Source organism: Nycticebus coucang, chromosome 22, assembly GCF_027406575.1.
Source record: "Nycticebus coucang isolate mNycCou1 chromosome 22, mNycCou1.pri, whole genome shotgun sequence".
NCBI lineage: Eukaryota > Metazoa > Chordata > Mammalia > Primates > Lorisidae > Nycticebus > Nycticebus coucang.
Genome location: NC_069801.1, coordinates 34,678,255 through 34,696,388, shown reverse-complemented (window position 1 = coordinate 34,696,388; position 18,134 = coordinate 34,678,255). Strand labels below are relative to the sequence as shown.

Here is an 18,134-nt window from a genome sequence, read left to right as displayed (position 1 = left end):
ATCTATGTGGAACTCCCTGGCATCTTTTTCTGGGGTGAGGCACTGGTGGGCCAAGTGATCACTGTTTCTGTCCTCATACTGAGTGCCACACATTCTCCTTAGAAGAACCTGAAGGTAACTCACCCACCTTACCATCAAAATTTAAAACCTGGAAAACCATGGGGAAAAAGAGAGTCCAGACACTGCTCCCCTTAGCACCCCTCAGCTTTTTGTAGCCTCTTTACCCTGACACCCTCGGTCATTGGACCTGGTCTTGCCACCACATTCCCTCATTCTCACATTCCTATGAAAGTAGCTCATGGATGGCCACAGCTTTAAACCTTCAGCCCAGGGACAGTCCCAGCCAGGCATCAGAACTGTGTGTTTGTGTCTGCAATACCACAGCCACTGCAGATGCTCACAGAGGCCAGCAGCACCCAGAGCACAGACACTGGGCCAGAGCCACTCAGTCTCAAGGATACCCCAGGGTGGCTGGGCTAGATGCTGTCAGAAGTCAGGTGTGAATCTCTGGGCAGTTGGTGGTATGAAGTAGGAGTGATGTGGGTCCCAGGACCGTGAAAGCTGTGTCTGCAACACCCTTTCTCAGAGGTGCTCTCCTTTAACATCCTGTCCTCACCCACATTTTTCCTTCCCCTGCCCTGTCCCTCTGCTCCTTTGGGCAGTTAGCAAAGACTATGATTTGGAGCTGGGGGAAGACAGGAAGGCAGACACCTGCCCTGATATGGTTTTAGAAATCATGGCCGGGCGGCACCTGTGGCTCAGTCGGTAAGGCGCCGGCCCCATATACCGAGGGTGACGGGTTCAAACCCGGCCCCGGCCAAACTGCAACCAAAAAATAGCCAGGCGTTGTGGTGGTCACCTATAGTCCCAGCTACTCAGGAGGCTGAGGCAAGAGAATCGCTTAAGCCCAGGAGTTGGAGGTTGCTGTGAGCTGTGTGAGGCCACGGCACTCTACCAAGGGCCATAAAGTGAGACCCTGTCTCTACAAAAAAGAAAGAAAGAAATCATGACCATATGCACACCATCCAGATAACATGAAAAACAGCATTCTACAGCATCTCTGCCCCTCATCTTTAACCCCCACCTCACATTCATAAATAACCTTAAATTCCAGGGGTTTTCTCTGCAGTGCCAGCAAATGAAATTGGCCAGTAAGGTTGCAGACATCCAGCAAGAGGATTAACAGGTCTTGCTTATCCCACAATACCGATGAACTTGCCACTCTGAGCTGCCTACAAAGCACCTGTACTTTCTAATATTATCAGAAAGCCTACAATGCTACAAATTGTATTGCAATGCATTTCTGTATTTACAACTTTTTTGTACATGTATTTAGTGCATACAATGAAAGATGATATTCAGCCCACAGAAGGCTGTTAAGGTCTCCAGAGAAATATGTGATACAGCAGCTAAAGAGATGCCAGGAAGAGTGGGGGAAGTTTTGGCACTCAAGTCACTTTGGGAAATGTCATGCAGAACAGCCACCCCATAGCAGGGTGATCTCTAGATGAGTAAGGAGAACGCCTCAGGTTGTATTCAGGTGTTTCACCTCAGGCCACCTCTCCTGGCCAGCTATCTGTTTTTGCACTGCTCAACCACAACAAAACTTGAGTTGACCCTCTCAGAACAACTCCAGCCTTGGTTGTCCAGTTGCTAAGAGAGAAGCTCATGGATGGCAGAGACAAGAAAGGTTTGAAGGAGAAGTGAGGAGGGTAGGAGGAGATCAGAGCCATCATTCCCTAACTCAGCTATGGACACAGTCGTGTCCCACCTGGCTTTGAGGGAAGGCAAGGAGAGATCACCTGACAGGCTTTCCCCAAAGCCTCACATTGCCACCAGGACCTTATAGAAGGAGGAAGCATGTCTTCAGCCCCTGGATTCTGGAAACTATCAGACAAAGGAAGCCCTACAGCCAAGCTGTAAGGTGGGTGGGCAGCTAGATCTGCTTCCAGTGGGTGATAGGGTTCACAGGGAGCTGGGGATTTTCCTGCCTTCCTTCTCCAACTCTGTCTGCCTGAGACTGGCCAAGAAGGCATTGTTGACCCTCATGAGATCACAGAGGTAGCTGTGAAGGCCCCGCCCACTTCCTATAACCCTGGTTCTTGCTGGGGTGCCCAGAGAGCTGCAGGCCAGGGGTCAGGGAGCTGTGGGAGCTCAGAGCAGGCACCCACCCTGCTCCCCCAGCAGCTATCAGGACATGAAGGTCATAGGCCTCCCTTTTCCTTCTATTCCTGTTTGACTTGAATGCCCACGCCCCAGCCATGGTAGTCCACAGGCCCAGACTGCCTCAAGGATTCCATCTGAAAAGATGCAGGCTGTTGGCATCTACCATGCAAACTGGAAGCTAGGTGTGTAGGGGTCAGTAGAGGGGCTGGTGTGTGCACATATGTGCACAGCTCAGGAATGAGGCTCCTCAGCCTGGGAATGGGGGGTGCAAGGGCCCCATCTCTAACCTTTGTTCTACCCCTATTCCTTTCTGCTCTGTGGACCAAAAGTGGAGGACTCGGTCTAAACTAGGAATTTTTAGGGTCTGTGAGCATCCTCAAATTATACGTATATATGCAAAAGCCATTTTTGTGGGGAGGGGGCCGTACTTTTGTCAGTGTGCCAAAAGCATGAAAATCTTCACTCCAAAACCCTCCAACCCAGCCCTGACAAGTTTCTGAGCCACTGCTCTTCTCACGCTAGGTTCTACACCAGGCAGGGAGGAGCAACAATGGAACCGCTGGCCAGTCCTGAGAGTCCTGGTTTAAGGCCTCATCTCCAAAAGGGCCTCTTTAAAAGGTTTCTCTGCTTCCTGCAGGCAGTAATAATTTTCTGGTGGGCAGGAAACTCTGAGGACACCTAGGAGCCCCTGCCTGTGGACTGGGGAGGGAAGACAGGACCCCTGGGGCCACTGGAAGGTTATTGTGGGGTCCTCAGAGACCTGAGTTCTGGTCACTTCTGCCCATCTTTGGGCAAATCCCTCTTTTCCCACAGGCTGTGTCTAGTTCAAGACCTGCCTGACTCCTCTTTCCTGTCCTAGGCCGTGGGTGGGTGGCAGACCTCTTCCTGCTGGCCCTCTGTGCCCTCCCTCTCTCTCACCCTGCCCAGTCTCTGCCAATCTGTGAGCCTCCCAGGAACCTTGGCACTCCTGAGTCCCTTGGGAGGCCCTGGGCCAAGCTGAGCCCCAGGGCCTGGGAGAAGCAGCTGGGAGCAAGGAATTCTCGAATCCCTTCTGAGGGACCTCGCATGATCCCCAGGAAGAGATCAGCATAAATACAGGTGCAGGAGCCCCTCATGGAGCCCCAGGGTGAGCAGCCCCTACGAGAGCTCCCCCCAGAAGAGTCCCTGCCCAAGGACTTGAGCCTCGAAGCAGCTCCCAGAATGCACACTCTCTATGTGGGCCATCTGAACCCCCAGTTCTCAGTGCCTGTGCTCACGTGTCTGCTGCGAGACACCTTGGAGCGGCTTGAGCTACCCGTGGCACGGGAGCACATTGAGGTGGTGAAACGGCCACGGAGGGCCTATGCACTGGTGCAGGTGGCCACCCACAAGGCCACCCTGGCCTCCCTTCCCTGGCGCCTGCAGATGGCCTCGGAGGAGCACCTCATCTTCAAGGAGCTGGCAGCCCATGGGAAGGAGCTGGTGCTGGGTGAGGGCCGGGATCCCTTCAACCGAAGAGAGGTAAGTGAGACTTTAGCCAAGCAAGCCCCACAGCTTTACTCTGGGGAGAGGGCTGAGTATGAATGGCCTGTAGAGTGGGGGTGGAGGAGTGTCTTTGAGGAACAGGGACTAATCTGCAAACTTGGGAGCTGCTACTCAAATGATTGTGGCCTGAGACTGGTACCGCCAGCTTTCACCAGAGGGACATTGACCTACAGTGTAACTCTAGCCCAGGTGCTCGCCTGAAGGCCAAAAAGTAGGCCTCCTCCTTGAGTGCTTTTTCATTTCAGCCTCCAGGTCTGGGAGGTCTGGGCTACACAAGAGTCCTGGTTGTCCCCTTGGCCAGTCTCATTTGCTCAGTTGACAAACATGCCCACTCCATGCCAGAAGCTCTGCATCTGTGAGCTGAGCCAGACACAAAGCTGATCACAAGCTGCAAGGTGGCTGTGCTCGGACCTGGGGGTGGACACAGAGGGCTTACACTGCTCTCTGGGGACAAATTCCCAGGGAAAATGAAGTCCAGGCTGGGACTTACAGAATTGGAGTGACCCTCAGGGGAAAAGACATTCCAGGCAAAGGACACATGTAAAGGAAACCCTGCGGGCGAAGGGGACTGTTGCATTTGCAGAAGAACAAATACCCTGGAACTCAGGATGAAGATGCAGGGGAAACTGAGGAAGGAGCTAGGCCAGAGGGTAGGGAGCAAGTCACCAAGGCTGTAGACCAAGGCAGAGCAGGGCTAAAAGGATGGCTTTACTAGGGTATGGGGAGTCAGGGCAGGTCACTCCATAAGACAAACAATCTTAGTTTCTTTTCTTTCAGGTAAAAACCCCTGGTGTTTAAACTGTTGGCAGAACTAAACAGCTCTGTGACTTACATTTCAACACCTGTACCTGATTTAACATTTGTGTGACAATTTATTGTTCCTAAAACAGATAAATTTGTCTTCTCTGCGGAGCTGTAGGGCTGCTAGGGATGTACCCCAGCCCACAGGCAGGAAAGGGGTATAAGGAGGCATGACAGTCTGACTTGCACTTAGGGTCAGTGACTGGGAAGAGGAAAGCCTGGAGGCAGGGAGACCACTAAGGCCCCGGTGAGGAGGGAAGTAGCTGTGAGGAGGCTCATACTTGAGACCTCCAGCAGGACAGAAGCCACAGAAGGGTGCTCTGGAAGGGTGAAGGAAAATTGAGATTCAGGAGGACTTTTCAATAGTCTGGAAAATGGTGGGCTAAGGTTCCAAAGAGATGAGTCGGGGGTCTCTGGAAGCCCCTCAATTCAGGGACCTGCAGCTCTGTCACAGGGGACTCAGAATGCTGAGATACCTCCTGGAATGATCCAGTCTTGAGCCTCACAGGCCTATCTGCAACCCAAGTAGGAAAAGATTGGCCCACAGGTGTCCCAGCTCCCAGCCTCAAGAAACAGAAATCTCTTCTTAACCTCCCAGGCATCCCACCCCTCATCTAGGAGCACAGCCCAGCAGGGGAAGCAGCAGTGGCAGGTTTGAACCCCTGATCCGCAGCAATTCTTGCATTGGCTGCAAGCCTGGGAGTAGGTGTCAGGATGCCCATGAGGGCTGGACCCCAGACAGGGGTGCAGCTGGAGGTTTGTGCACTCTGTCTCAAGGTCAAGTATCCTGACTCCTGTCTGGACCTATACACCCTGCTTTTGATCCCCACCCATGCAGGAGGACGACAGTGGCCGGAGTCCAAGCACCAGCCCTAGCCACAGCCCCAGACCTGGCTCCGACCTCCCTCTGCCCACAGCCAGGTCGCCTAAAGGGCCCCAGGCGCGGCAGCAACAGAGCTGCCAGAGCCGGCCCAGTGGTGTGTGCTCTGACAGCGCCATAATGTACCAGGAGATCAGGGGCCAGGAGCAGCTCTTCCAGGGCGCCTTCCTGGGCAGTGAGACCCGCAACGTGGAGTTCAAGCGGGGTGGCGGCGAGTACCTGAGCCTGGCTTTTAAGCACCACGTGCGGCGCTATATGTGTGCCTTCCTCAACAGCGAGGGCGGCAGTCTGCTCGTGGGCATTGAGGACAGTGGCCTGGTGCAGGGCATCCGCTGCAGCCACCGTGACGAGGACCGCACACGCCTTCTGGTTGACTCCATCTTGCAGGCCTTCAAGCCCCAGGTCTTTCCCGACGCCTACACCCTCACCTTCATCCCGGTGGTTAGCACCTCCGCCACCAGCATGCCCCTCAAGGTAAGCTTGTGTCACGGGAAGGCCTGTGGCTCTGTTTTGCCACCTGTCATCACTCCACAAGATCATGCTGCTCAGTCCTAGGGCAGGGAGCAATGGAGTGGGCCCTGGAGGACAGGCTGGGGGTGGCCACAGCTCCGGCTCTACCAGGCTGCCCTGCGGAGCCGGCCAGCATCCAGCATCAAGGAGCAGCCTGAGTGGGATTGGGGGCCACCAGCTGTCAGGTGCAACCTCTGCCAGAGCTGCTGTTGCCCTCACCAAGGTGATCCGCCTGACCGTGCACACCCCTAAGGCCCAGGGCGAGCCGCAGCTCTACCAGACAGACCAGGGGGAGGTGTTCCTGCGGCGCGAGGGGAGCATCCAGGGCCCCCTGTCCGCCAGTGCCATCCAAGAGTGGTGCAGGCAGGTAAGGAAGCCCAGGCATAGGTGGGGTGAGCCAGCTGGGGCCCTTTGACCACCCACCAAGCAGTCCTGGACAAGCCCTCAGTGTCGCCCCATAAATACAGGGAGGGGCGGGCTTAAAACTACACCATTGCAACCCCCACGCCACTGTTCAGTCGCTACTAGGGAGGGAGAAACCAAAGTACTCTCTTAAAAATCTACGCAGTACCCTACTCCTCGTGGTGCCTAAAATACACTCCTTGGAGGGTTAAGGCATTCAATCCTGGGTGACTGAGGAAGCCAAGAGACCTAAATATCAAGAAGTTACAAGAAAACCCTGAAGACTATATACTGCATTTTAGGAGAGGCCCTAAAGAAAACGGGCAAGGGGTGTTGGAACAATACCAAGGAAAAGCCTTTTTCAGAGGGGAACATCAGGGGCTGCAGAGGATGGCTCCATCCCTGGGCCTGGCACACTGGCAGCTTCCCTTAAGACCCCTAAGGCTGATGCAGTCACAGTGGGCAAAACAGCTGAGGAACCTGGCTTCCCCACCTACCTGAGGTCCCAGGTTTCCGGGGCCTTGCTTCCCTCAGTTCAACCCCAAGCAGAGGATGAGCTGGCCTGATTCAACGTTGGCTCAGCCATCTGCTTCTACAATGTCCCCCAGAAGTGGATGGTGGAGCTGAGCAAGCTGGAGGAGAAGGTGAAGGTGCTGACAGTGGAGAAGGAGCAGCTCCAGCAGCAGCTGCAGCGGCACTGGCCCATCTCCTGCACCTGCTGTGTCCTGTGAGGGCCTAGCGGGCAGGACGTTGCTGTGCTTTCCACAGGGACATGCAGGAATTTCCTTTTTGAGCCTAAATCCTGCCAATAAAATCCACCTGGGCCACTCAGAGGTGAATGGGAGCTCCTTTAACACTGCACCTGGGCTGGTCCCATGGCTTCAACCCTAAGCAGACTCTGGTCTCTGTGGCTAAGAAATTGCTCTCAGCACTATCCTCAAGGAATCTTACTTTCGACAAGAACTTGTAAAACCCTGGCCAAGGCTACCCTAGGGCTGAGCTGTAAGGGATAGGCTATCTCCCTAAAATGCTCATTTGGCCCACGCTGGGGTCCGTGACTCCAGTTGGCTAGACAGTGCCAGAAAGGATTTGTCATCTTGGAGCCCCTTGCAAATGATGAGACATATTCAGTGACTGTCATTACAGGGCAAACAGGCCACCCTGCAGCCCCCACCCCTGACTTGCTGGGAACTTGTGTCTGTCAAAGCTTCTTAATAAATTACATGCTCCTGTGACAAGAATCGTTCTTTCTCGGACACTTGGTCAGCCAGTTAGATGCTACTGGGACACAAGTGCCATGCCCAGCCACGAGCCCTGGGCTCCTACTATGCAGAGCTATTGCAGGGAGGGGCCCAGATGATCAGGCTCCTGCCCAGCTCAGACCAGGCCCCAGGGGGCAAAGTGCTTTGCCTCTGCTTCAGCTGCTTCACCTAAAAGGATGACATTGGGCAGGGACATTTGTCATTTTTACTCACTATGGCAGAGTAGCTCCTGCACGAGAAGGGTCTGACTTTCATTGCAAGGCCCCTCCTGCCACTGGAGGGGATTTCTGCTCTGGACATTTCCCCTGCTCTCTCCACCAGCCAAGCCAGGGCCTGGCAAGCCAGAGGCTTATCATGCTGTGCCTGAGCTCCAAGCCCTCCAAGCTCCCATCTCAGGAAAAGTGCTCCACAATCAGCCCAGGTAACCTCAATCTCTTCTACCCCTTGCACAAGCCATTTCAACCACACTGACCAGCTTCTCTTGCACACCTGCCTCTGGGCCTTTGCACTGGCAGCTACCCCACCTGGAATGCTATTCCCCAAACAGCTTCATGGTTATTTCCTTTCCTCTCCACTTTCAAGTCCATGCTCAACCTTTCTCCCATCCTTTCTTAAACTGCACCACCCTCCCAACACAGCCATTCATCCCTTTCCTGCTTCCACCTTTTTTCCCCATAGAACTGTCATACTGTGTATATTTGGTATTTCTGCCCACTAAAATACATGCTCTGAGGGCCAGGGATTTGGGTATGGCTGGCATGTGGTAGATACCCAGTAAATATCTGCTGATGAAATCACCAAGGAATCTCCTAAATTTGGGGTCTCAGCTACTAGGAATTCACTTAACCTTATCAAATGGGGCATTTCACAGGACTGGGGTCCCACAGAATACATTTCAGTTAATTCTCTAAAACTTCGTGATCTAGAGGCCTTTGGCCTCATCTATAGAGCCAACATAGACAGTAACTTTGGGACCCCAGCCATTCCATTCCCCAGCCAGATGACATTTCCTAAACCAATCAAAACTGCTCTGAGACCTGGTTTTCCCACTTAGCAAACGAATATAACCCCTGCATTGGCTACCTCTCATGCTGTGATCAAATGTGACAATGGGTGTATATATCTTGACAAGTTACAAAGCTCCTGTTACCCAGCCACTGAGCTGCCCCAGGATCACCAAGGCTGCTTGGGAACTATACAAATAAAGCATACATTACTCTGGAGTATGGGTGGCGCCTGTGGCTCAGTCGGTAAGGCGCCAGCCCCACATACCGAGGGTGGCGGGTTCAAACCCGGCCCCGGCCAAACTGCAACCAAAAAAAAATAGCCGGGCGTTGTAGCGGGCGCCTGTAGTCCCAGCTGCTCGGGAGGCTGAGGCAAGAGAATTGCTTAAGCCCAGGAGTTGGAGGTTGCTGTGAGCTGTGTGAGGCCACGGCACTCTACCAAGGGCCATAAAGTGAGACTCTGTCTCTACAAAAAAAAAAAAAAAAAGAATACATTACTCTGGAGTAATATTTGTGGGAAACTTCCGTGTGAAAGTCCAATACAATGTGCTAGTCCAGGCCTCATAGTCCTTAGAAATGCTTTTATTAGGAAATAGCAGGTTCCTACAAAGGAAGGGTGCAATCAGGGTTCAGTTCAGCTGCTACAGACTACTAAGAACCTGCACAGATCCCCTAGATTGAAGGGAGGCTTACTATGTGTGGGGACATGGGAGGCATACTGCTGTGGTTCCTCCCCACCAGGGAAAAGCATCCACGCAGGGTCAGTAAACAGAAGGCAGGGAAGGCTGCCCTCCTGTGCAGTCCAGCTTTGGCCTTTACCCCTAGCATAGTCCTGTCTGCCATGGCCAGGGCCAGTGGGGCTTTGTTAGCCCTAGAGAGCTGTTTGAGAGTCCTTTCTCTCGTAACAGTTATAGCAAATGGCCAGCACATGACAGTTGGTCAGCTGAAGCCACCTGAAAGTCAAGGGCAGGAACACAACCACTGGAGAGATTCCCAAGCCACCTCCCATCTGAGTCCGTACTGTTGTGGAAGTACTACTGTCACCAGTGGGCATGTCAGACCCTCAGTTGTGGGAATGTTTGTTTTTATTTTTTAAACAGTCTCACTCTGTCACCCTGGGTACACTGACATGGCATCATAGCTCACAGCAATCTCAAACTCTTGGGCTCAAGCAATCCTCTTGCCTCAGCCTCCCAAGGATCTGGGACTATAGGCACCTGCCACAATACCCAGCTAGTTTTTCTATTTTTGGTAGAGATGAAGTCTTGCTCTTGCTCAGGCTGGTCTTGAACTTCTGAGCTCAAGCAGTCTACCTGCTTCGGCCTCCTAGAGTGCTAGAATTACAGGCGTGAACCACCATACTGGCTGGAACATTCTGTTTTTTACTTTTTAATTTTTTTTTTTTTTTTGAGACATTTTGTTGCCCTTGGTAGAATGCCCTGGCATCCTAGCTCACAGCAACCTCAAACTCAAGAGATCCTCCTGCCTATTTGTTTTTGTTTCTTTCAGTAGAGATGGGGGTCTCACTCTTGCTGAGACTGGTCTCAAACTCCTGAGCTTAAGCAATCCACCCACCTCAGCCTTCCAGAGAGCTAGGGTTATAAGCGTGAGTCACCATGCTTGGCCCCTGTTCTCTATTTTTTTTTTTTTTTGTTCTCTATTTTTTAAATGAAGACTATCTGATGCATCCACCAGATAGGAAAAGAAGTTAGAATTATGCTCAGTAAGCTACTCAAAGCACCAAAGCAAGTCTGAAGATCTCTCTGTAAGTGAAGATATTCTGTCTCTGAGAAAGACAGGCAGACAAAGGCAGGTTGCTCTTAGGTCAGAAGGGAGGGACTCTGACTTCTGGGCCTCAAGTGTGATGGAACTAGGCCTTGAACCAGTGAGAGGAATGATAAATGAGAGCCCAGTTCTTTTCTGGACCTCTCTGATGTAGGAGCTGAGCCAAATGGTGAGAGAAGGGAACATTTTTCTCCACAACCTCTAGTTCCTCAAATTTCAGAGACAAGTAAAGGCTGTTAGCACTGATAAGCCATCAGGCCTAAGATCCAGCTCCTGCCTCCCACAGACTTTGAGACAGCTCATCCCTAGGTAGGTGTACTTAGAGGCCAGAGGGTATCACCAACACCCCCATGATTTCACTTTAGAGGACAAACCACTTGGGACAGTGACCTTTAGCCACTGGTCCTGTACTCAAAGGTTAAGGTGGAAGAAGAGCTGGGGGACAAATTGCAGCCCTGCTGCTAGGACAGTCTTTGGTCTGCTGCCCCTTGGCTGTGTATGTGGAGTGCCCAAGTCCAGTGACCTGCAAAGGAAAAACCTTCCTTCCTAAGAAATGCTGTTCACTCCACCCCATTTCTCTTTAGCAAGCAGCATACTCAGCACTCCTGCGCCTTTTAATTGCTCTTTTTGTATGCTAAGAACCTGTAATTGTTAATCCAAATTTTGGCGATTGTAAATTGAGCTGCAATAAACAGTCTAGTACAAGTGTCCTTATGATAAAAGGATTTTTTTCCTTCTGGGTTGATGCCCAGTAATGGGATTGCAGGATCAAATGGGAGGTCTAGCTTGAGTGCTTTGAGGTTTCTCCATACTTCCTTCCAGAAAGGTTGTACTAGTTTGCAGTCCCACCAGCAGTGTAAAAGTGTTCCCTTTTCGAGAGGGTGGAGCAAGATGGCAGCCGAGTAACAGCTTCCTTGCATCTGGGCACCGTGAGTCTGGGGATATAGGACTCCAGGCATCTCTGGCTGGTGGGATCTGCCTATCATCACCCCTGAGAGGATACAGGGAGTCAGCGAGAGACTTCTGGACCCCAAGAGGAGGACTAAAACAGTGGAAAACCGGCAAGTGGTCGCGTGTGTTCAATCCGCCTAAACCCGCCCGCAACTGTAAGTTCAGTAGCAGCGAGACTGCAAACCAGAAAGGCCTTACCTGTGAACTGTTTTGGTGTCTTTGGACTTGGCACTCAGCTGAACTGCCTTGGGGAGAGCCTGAGCGGGAGTGCGGAGAACTCTGGCCTTTGTCTAGGGCCCCAGTCTGAGCCGCTGAGCCAGACGGAGCTAATAGAGTTTGGCTCTGGGTCACAGGCAGACATTGTGAGCGATCTGCCCTGGCAAGCTCCGCCCTCAGGGTCGCAGAGCTGGAATTGGGTGGGAGCTGGTAACCCAGCGACCAAGTAGCCTAAGGGCGGGGTCTGAGCCGCCTTGCAGCCCTAACCCTCGGGGGCAGAGGGAGACCAGTTTTGACACACAGGGTAAGTGGATAGCCACTTCAGCAGTGATTCCAGCAACAAGCACTTCCCTGAGAAAGCTTCTGCTCAGTAAGTGAACAAGTTCAAAGTGCCTTTTAAGTGGGCTGAAGAGAGATTTAGGGTGTCTACCTGCTGGGGTTCGAGAAACTAGCAGCCTCCAGTCGTATCAGAACTGTGATTAACATCTCATACCCCAGAAGACCACGTGTTGCCCAGACAATATTCAATTCCATATACATACTGCTTTGTTTTTGGTTGCGTGTGTGTTTTTTTTTGTTTGTTTGTTTGTTTGTTTGGTTGGTTTTTTTTCTGGTTTGGTTTTTTTTTTTGTTTATTTTGACGTTCTAGATTGTTGTTTTGTTTTTTAAGTTCAACCTTTTCCATACAGATCCTTTTTCTTTCTCAATTTTTCTAGTTTAATTATAATTTCCCATTGCTGCCTATTTCAATAATCAGAACTTCATTTTTGTTAGTGTTTCTACCACTATTATTTGGTTTTTCCAGCCAATTTTATCCCGTAAAGTTTTCTGTTTGCTTGTTTTGGTTTGATTTATAGCATTTTTGTCTTTCCTCTCTACTTGGTGGAGGTGGGGTACTGTGTCTGATCAGGTTAGCAAAGAGCTGCTGACCTCAAGTGAACCACCCCACTTGGCACCCCCAGAAGGTGTTTTTTTTTTTTAAGGTTGTATCAAAGTACCCTACTGTACACCTATATTGCTCTGTCTCCCTCTTTCTGTGCCTCTCTTCTTTTTGTCAATATTCCTTTCACCCAACCACTCTCCTTTCTCTATTTTTCTTTTTTTTCTTTCTTTTTTTTTTTTTTTTTCTTATCACTCGGTCCTCACTTCTTTCATCGCTTTTTTGCTCTTAAACCTTCTCACCCTTCTGGTCCTGTAACCCTTAGTCCACAGGCACAAGAACTTAAAGAGCAAGAGGAATTGAAAGGAAAATTAGGGCAAGTAAACAGATAAAAGAAATCACCCATGAGGAAGAATCAGCAGAAAACTCCAGGCAACATGAAGAACCAGTCCAGAACTACCCCGCCAAGGGACCATGAGGTAGCTACTGCAGAGGATTCCACCTATACAGAAATGTTAGGAATGACAGAAAGGGAATTTAGAATACACATGTTGAAAACAATGAAGGAAATGATGGAAACAATGAAGGAAACTGTTAATAAAGTGGAAAATAACCAAAAGGAAATTCAAAAACAGAATCAAATAAGAGATGAACGATATGAAGAATATAAAAAGGATATAGCAGAGCTGAAGGAAATGAAACAGTCAATCAGGGAACTTAAAGATGCAATGGAAAGTATCAGCAACAGGTTAGACCATGCAGAAGAAAGAATTTCAGAGGTAGAAGACAAAGTTTTTGAGATAACTCAGATAGTAAAAGAGGCAGAAAAGAAGAGAGAGAAAGCAGAACGTTCACTGTCAGAATTATGGGACTTTATGAAGCGTTCCAACATATGAGTTATAGGAATCCCAGAAGGGGAAGAAGAATGCCCCAGAGGAATGGAAGCCATACTAGAGAATATTATAAAAGAAAATTTCCCAAATATCACCAAAGATTCTGACACACTGCTTTCAGAGGGATATCGGACCCCAGGTCGCCTCAACTCTAACCGAGCTTCTCCAAGACACATTGTGATGAACCTCTCCAAAGTCAAGACAAAAGAAAAGATTCTGCAAGCTGCCAGGAGTAAGCGCCAGTTGACCTACAGGGGCAAATCCATCAGATTGACCTCAGACTTCTCTAATGAAACTTTCCAAGCAAGAAGACAATGGTCATCTACCTTTAATCTACTTAAACAGAACAATTTTCAGCCCAGAATTCTGTACCCTGCTAAGCTAAGCTTCAAAATTGACGGAGAAATCAAATCATTTACGGATATACAAACATTGAGGAAATTCGCCACAACAAGACCAGCTCTACAGGAAATACTTCAACCTGTTCTGCACACTGACCACCACAATGGATCAGCAGCAAAGTAAGAACTCAGAAATTAAAGGACAGAACCTAACCTCCACACTGATGCAAAAGATAAAACTAAGCAATGGACTCTCACAAAATAAGACGAATAGAATACTACCACACTTGTCAATTATCTCAATAAATGTTAATGGCTTGAATTCCCCACTGAAGAGACATAGATTGGTTGACTAGATTAAAAAACACAAGCCATCCATTTGCTGTCTGCAAGAAACACACCTGGCTTCAAAAGACAAATTAAAGCTCCGAGTCAAGGGTTGGAAGACAATTTTTCAGGCAAATGGAATTCAGAAGAAAAGAGGAGTTGCAATCTTATTTTCAGACACATGTGGATTTAAAGCAACTAAAGTCAAAAAAGACAAAGATGGTCACTTTATATTGGTCAAGGGAAAAATACAACAAGAAGACATTTCAATTCTAAATATTTATGCACCCAATTTAAATGCTCCCAGATTCTTGAAGCAGACCTTACTCAGTCTGAACAATATGATATCTGATAATACCATCATAACAGGGGACTTTAACACTCCTCTTACAGAGCTGGACAGATCCTCTAAACAGAAATTAAACAAGGATATAAGAGACTTAAATGAGACTCTAGAACAACTATGCTTGATAGACGCATATAGAACACTCCACCCCAAAGATAAAGAATATACATTCTTCTCATCACCCCGTGGAACATTCTCCAAAATTGATCATATCCTGGGACACAAAACAAATATCAACAGAATCAAAAGAATTGAAATTTTACCTTGTATCTTCTCAGACCATAAGGCACTAAAGGTGGAACTCAACTCTAACAAAAACGCTCGACCCCACCCAAAGGCATGGAAATTAAACAATCTTCTGTTGAATAACAGATGGGTGAAGGAAGAAATAAAACAGGAAATCATTAACTTCCTTGAGCATAACAACAATGAAGACACAAGCTACCAAAACCTGTGGGATACTGCAAAAGCAGTTTTGAGAGGAAAATTCATCGCTTTAGATGCCTACATTCGAAAAACTGAAAGAGAGCACATCAACAATCTCACAAGAGATCTTATGGAATTGGAAAAAGAAGAACAATCTAAGCCTAAACTCAGTAGAAGAAAAGAAATATCCAAAATCAAATCAGAGATCAATGAAATTGAAAACAAAAGAATCATTCAGAAAATTAATGAAACAAGTAGTTGGTTTTTTGAAAAAATAAATAAAATAGATAAACCATTGGCCAGACTAACGAGGAATAGAAAAGTAAAATCTCTAGTAACCTCAATCAGAAATGATAAAGGGGAAATAACAACTGATCCCACAGAGATACAAGAGATCATCTCTGAATACTACCAGAAACTCTATGCCCAGAAATTTGACAATGTGAAAGAAATGGATCAATATTTGGAATCACACCCTCACCCTAGACTCAGCCAGGAAGAAATAGAGCCTGAACAGACCAATTTCAAGCACTGAGATCAAAGAAACAATAAAAAAGCTTCCAACCAAAAAATGCCCTGGTCCAGATGGCTTCACTCCAGAATTCTATCAAACCTTCAAGGAAGAGCTTATTCCTGTACTGCAGAAATTATTCCAAAAAATTGAGGAAGAAGGAATCTTCCCCAACACATTCTATGAAGCAAACATCACCCTGATACCAAAACCAGGAAAAGACCCAAACAAAAAGGAGAATTTCAGACCAATCTCACTCATGAACATAGATGCAAAAATTCTCAACAAAATCCTAGCCAATAGATTACAGCTTATCATCAAAAAAGTCATTCATCATGATCAAGTAGGCTTCATCCCAGGGATGCAAGGCTGGTTTAACATACGCAAGTCTATAAACGTTATCCACCATATTAACAGAGGCAAAAATAAAGATCACATGATCCTCTCAATAGATGCAGAAAAAGCATTTGATAAAATCCAGCATCCTTTTCTAATTAGAACACTGAAGAGTATAGGCATAGGTGGCACATTTCTAAAACTGATTGAAGCTATCTATGACAAACCCACAGCCAATATTTTACTGAATGGAGTAAAACTGAAAGCTTTTCCTCTTAGAACTGGAACCAGACCAGGTTGTCCTCTGTCACCTTTACTATTCAACATAGTGCTGGAAGTTCTAGCCAATACAATTAGGCAAGACAAGGAAATAAAGGGAATCCAAATGGGAGCAGAGGAGGTCAAACTCTCCCTCTTTGCTGACGACATGATCTTATACTTAGAGAACCCCAAAGACTCAACCACAAGACTCCTAGAAGTCATCAAAAAATACAGTAATGTTTCAGGATATAAAATCAATGTCCACAAGTCAGTAGCCTTTGTGTACACCAATAACAGTCAAGATGAGAAGCTAATTAAGGACACAACTCCCTTCACCATAGTTTCAAAGAAAATCAAATACCTAGGAATATACCTAACGAAGGAGGTGAAGGACCTGTATAAAGAAAACTATGAAATCCTCAGAAAGGAAATAGCAGAGGATATTAACAAATGGAAGAACTTACCATGCTCATGGATGGGAAGAATCAACATTGTTAAAATGTCCATACTTCCCAAAGCAATCTACCTATTCAATGCCATTCCTATCAAAATACCAACATCATACTTTCAAGATTTGGAAAAAATGATTCTGCGTTTTGTATGGAACTGGAAAAAACCCCGTATAGCTAAGGCAGTTCTCTGTAATAAAAATAAAGCTGGGGGCATCAGCATACCAGATTTTAGTCTGTACTACAAAGCCATAGTGCTCAAGACAGCATGGTACTGGCACAAAAACAGAGACATAGACACTTGGAATCGAATGGAAAACCAAGAAATGAAACTAACATTTTACAACCACCTAATCTTTGATAAACCAAACAAGAACATACCTTGGGGGAAAGACTCCCTATTCAATAAATGGTGTTGGGAGAACTGGATGTCTACATGTAAAAGACTGAAACTGGACCCACACCTTTCCCCACTCACAAAAATTGATTCAAGATGGATAAAGGACTTAAACTTAAGGCATGAAACAATAAAAACCCTCCAAGAAAGCATAGGAAAAACACTGGAAGATATTGGCCTGGGGAAAGACTTCATGAAGAAGACTGCCATGGCAATTGCAACAACAACAAAAATAAACAAATGGGACTTCATTAAACTGAAAAGCTTCTGTACTGCTAAGGAGACAATAACCAAAGCAAAGAGACAACCTACACAATGGGAAAGGATATTTGCATATTTTCAATCAGACAAAAGCTTGATAACTAGGATCTATAGAGAACTCAAAGTAATCCACATGAAAAAAGCCAACAATCCCTTATATCAATGGGCAAGAGACATGAATAGAACTTTCTCTAAAGACGACAGACGAATGGCTAACAAACACATGAAAAAATGTTCATCATCTCTATATATTAGAGAAATGCAAATCAAAACAACCCTGAGATATCATCTAACCCCAGTGAGAATGGCCCACATCACAAAATCTCAAAACTGCAGATGCTGGCGTGGATGTGGAGAGAAGGGAACACTTTTACACTGCTGGTGGGACTGCAAACTAGTACAACCTTTCTGGAAGGAAGTATGGAGAATCCTCAAAGCACTCAAGCTAGACCTCCCATTTGATCCTGCAATCCCATTACTGGGCATCTACCCAGAAGGAAAAAAATCCTTTTATCATAAGGACACTTGTACTAGACTGTTTATTGCAGCTCAATTTACAGTCGCCAAAATGTGGAAACAGCCTAAATGCCCACCAACCCAGGAATGGATTAACAAGCTGTGGTATATGTATACCATGGAATACTATTCAGCCATTAAAAAAAATGGAGACTTTACATCCTTCGTATTAACCTGGATGGACGTGGAAGATATTATTCTTAGTAAAGCATCACAAGAATGGAGAAGCATGAATCCTATGTACTCAATTTTGATATGAGGACAATTAATGACAATTATGGTTATGGGGGGGGAAACAGAAAGAGGGAAGGAGGGAGGTGGGTGGGGCCTTGGTGTGTGTCACACTTTATGGGGGCAAGACATGATTGCAAGAGGGACTTTACCTAACAATTGCAATCAGTGTAACCTGGCTTATTGTACCCTCAATGAATCCCCAACAATAAAAAAAAAAAGTGTTCCCTTTTCTCCACATCCACGCCAGCATCTGCAGTTTTGAGATTTTGTGATGTGGGCCATTCTCACTGGGGTTAGATGATATCTCAGGGTTGTTTTGATTTGCATTTCTCTAATATATAGAGATGATGAACATTTTTTCATGTGTTTGTTAGCCATTCGTCTGTCATCTTTAGAGTGGTATATGTATACCATGGAATACTATTCAGCCATTAAAAAAAATGGAGACTTTACAT

General features: G+C 47.4%; 1 protein-coding gene across 1 annotated transcript; it reads left to right on the top strand.

Annotated features, from left to right (window-relative positions):
* The first annotated feature begins 3,231 nt into the window (after positions 1–3,231).
* Positions 3,232–7,484, top strand: SLFNL1 (schlafen like 1). The gene is given in 4 exon segments (XM_053576775.1): positions 3,232–3,666; positions 5,501–5,845; positions 6,105–6,248; positions 6,892–7,484. Coding segments are annotated over 4 exon segments (1,047 nt in total). The 3' UTR covers positions 7,015–7,484.
* Positions 7,485–18,134: the final 10,650 nt, after the last annotated feature.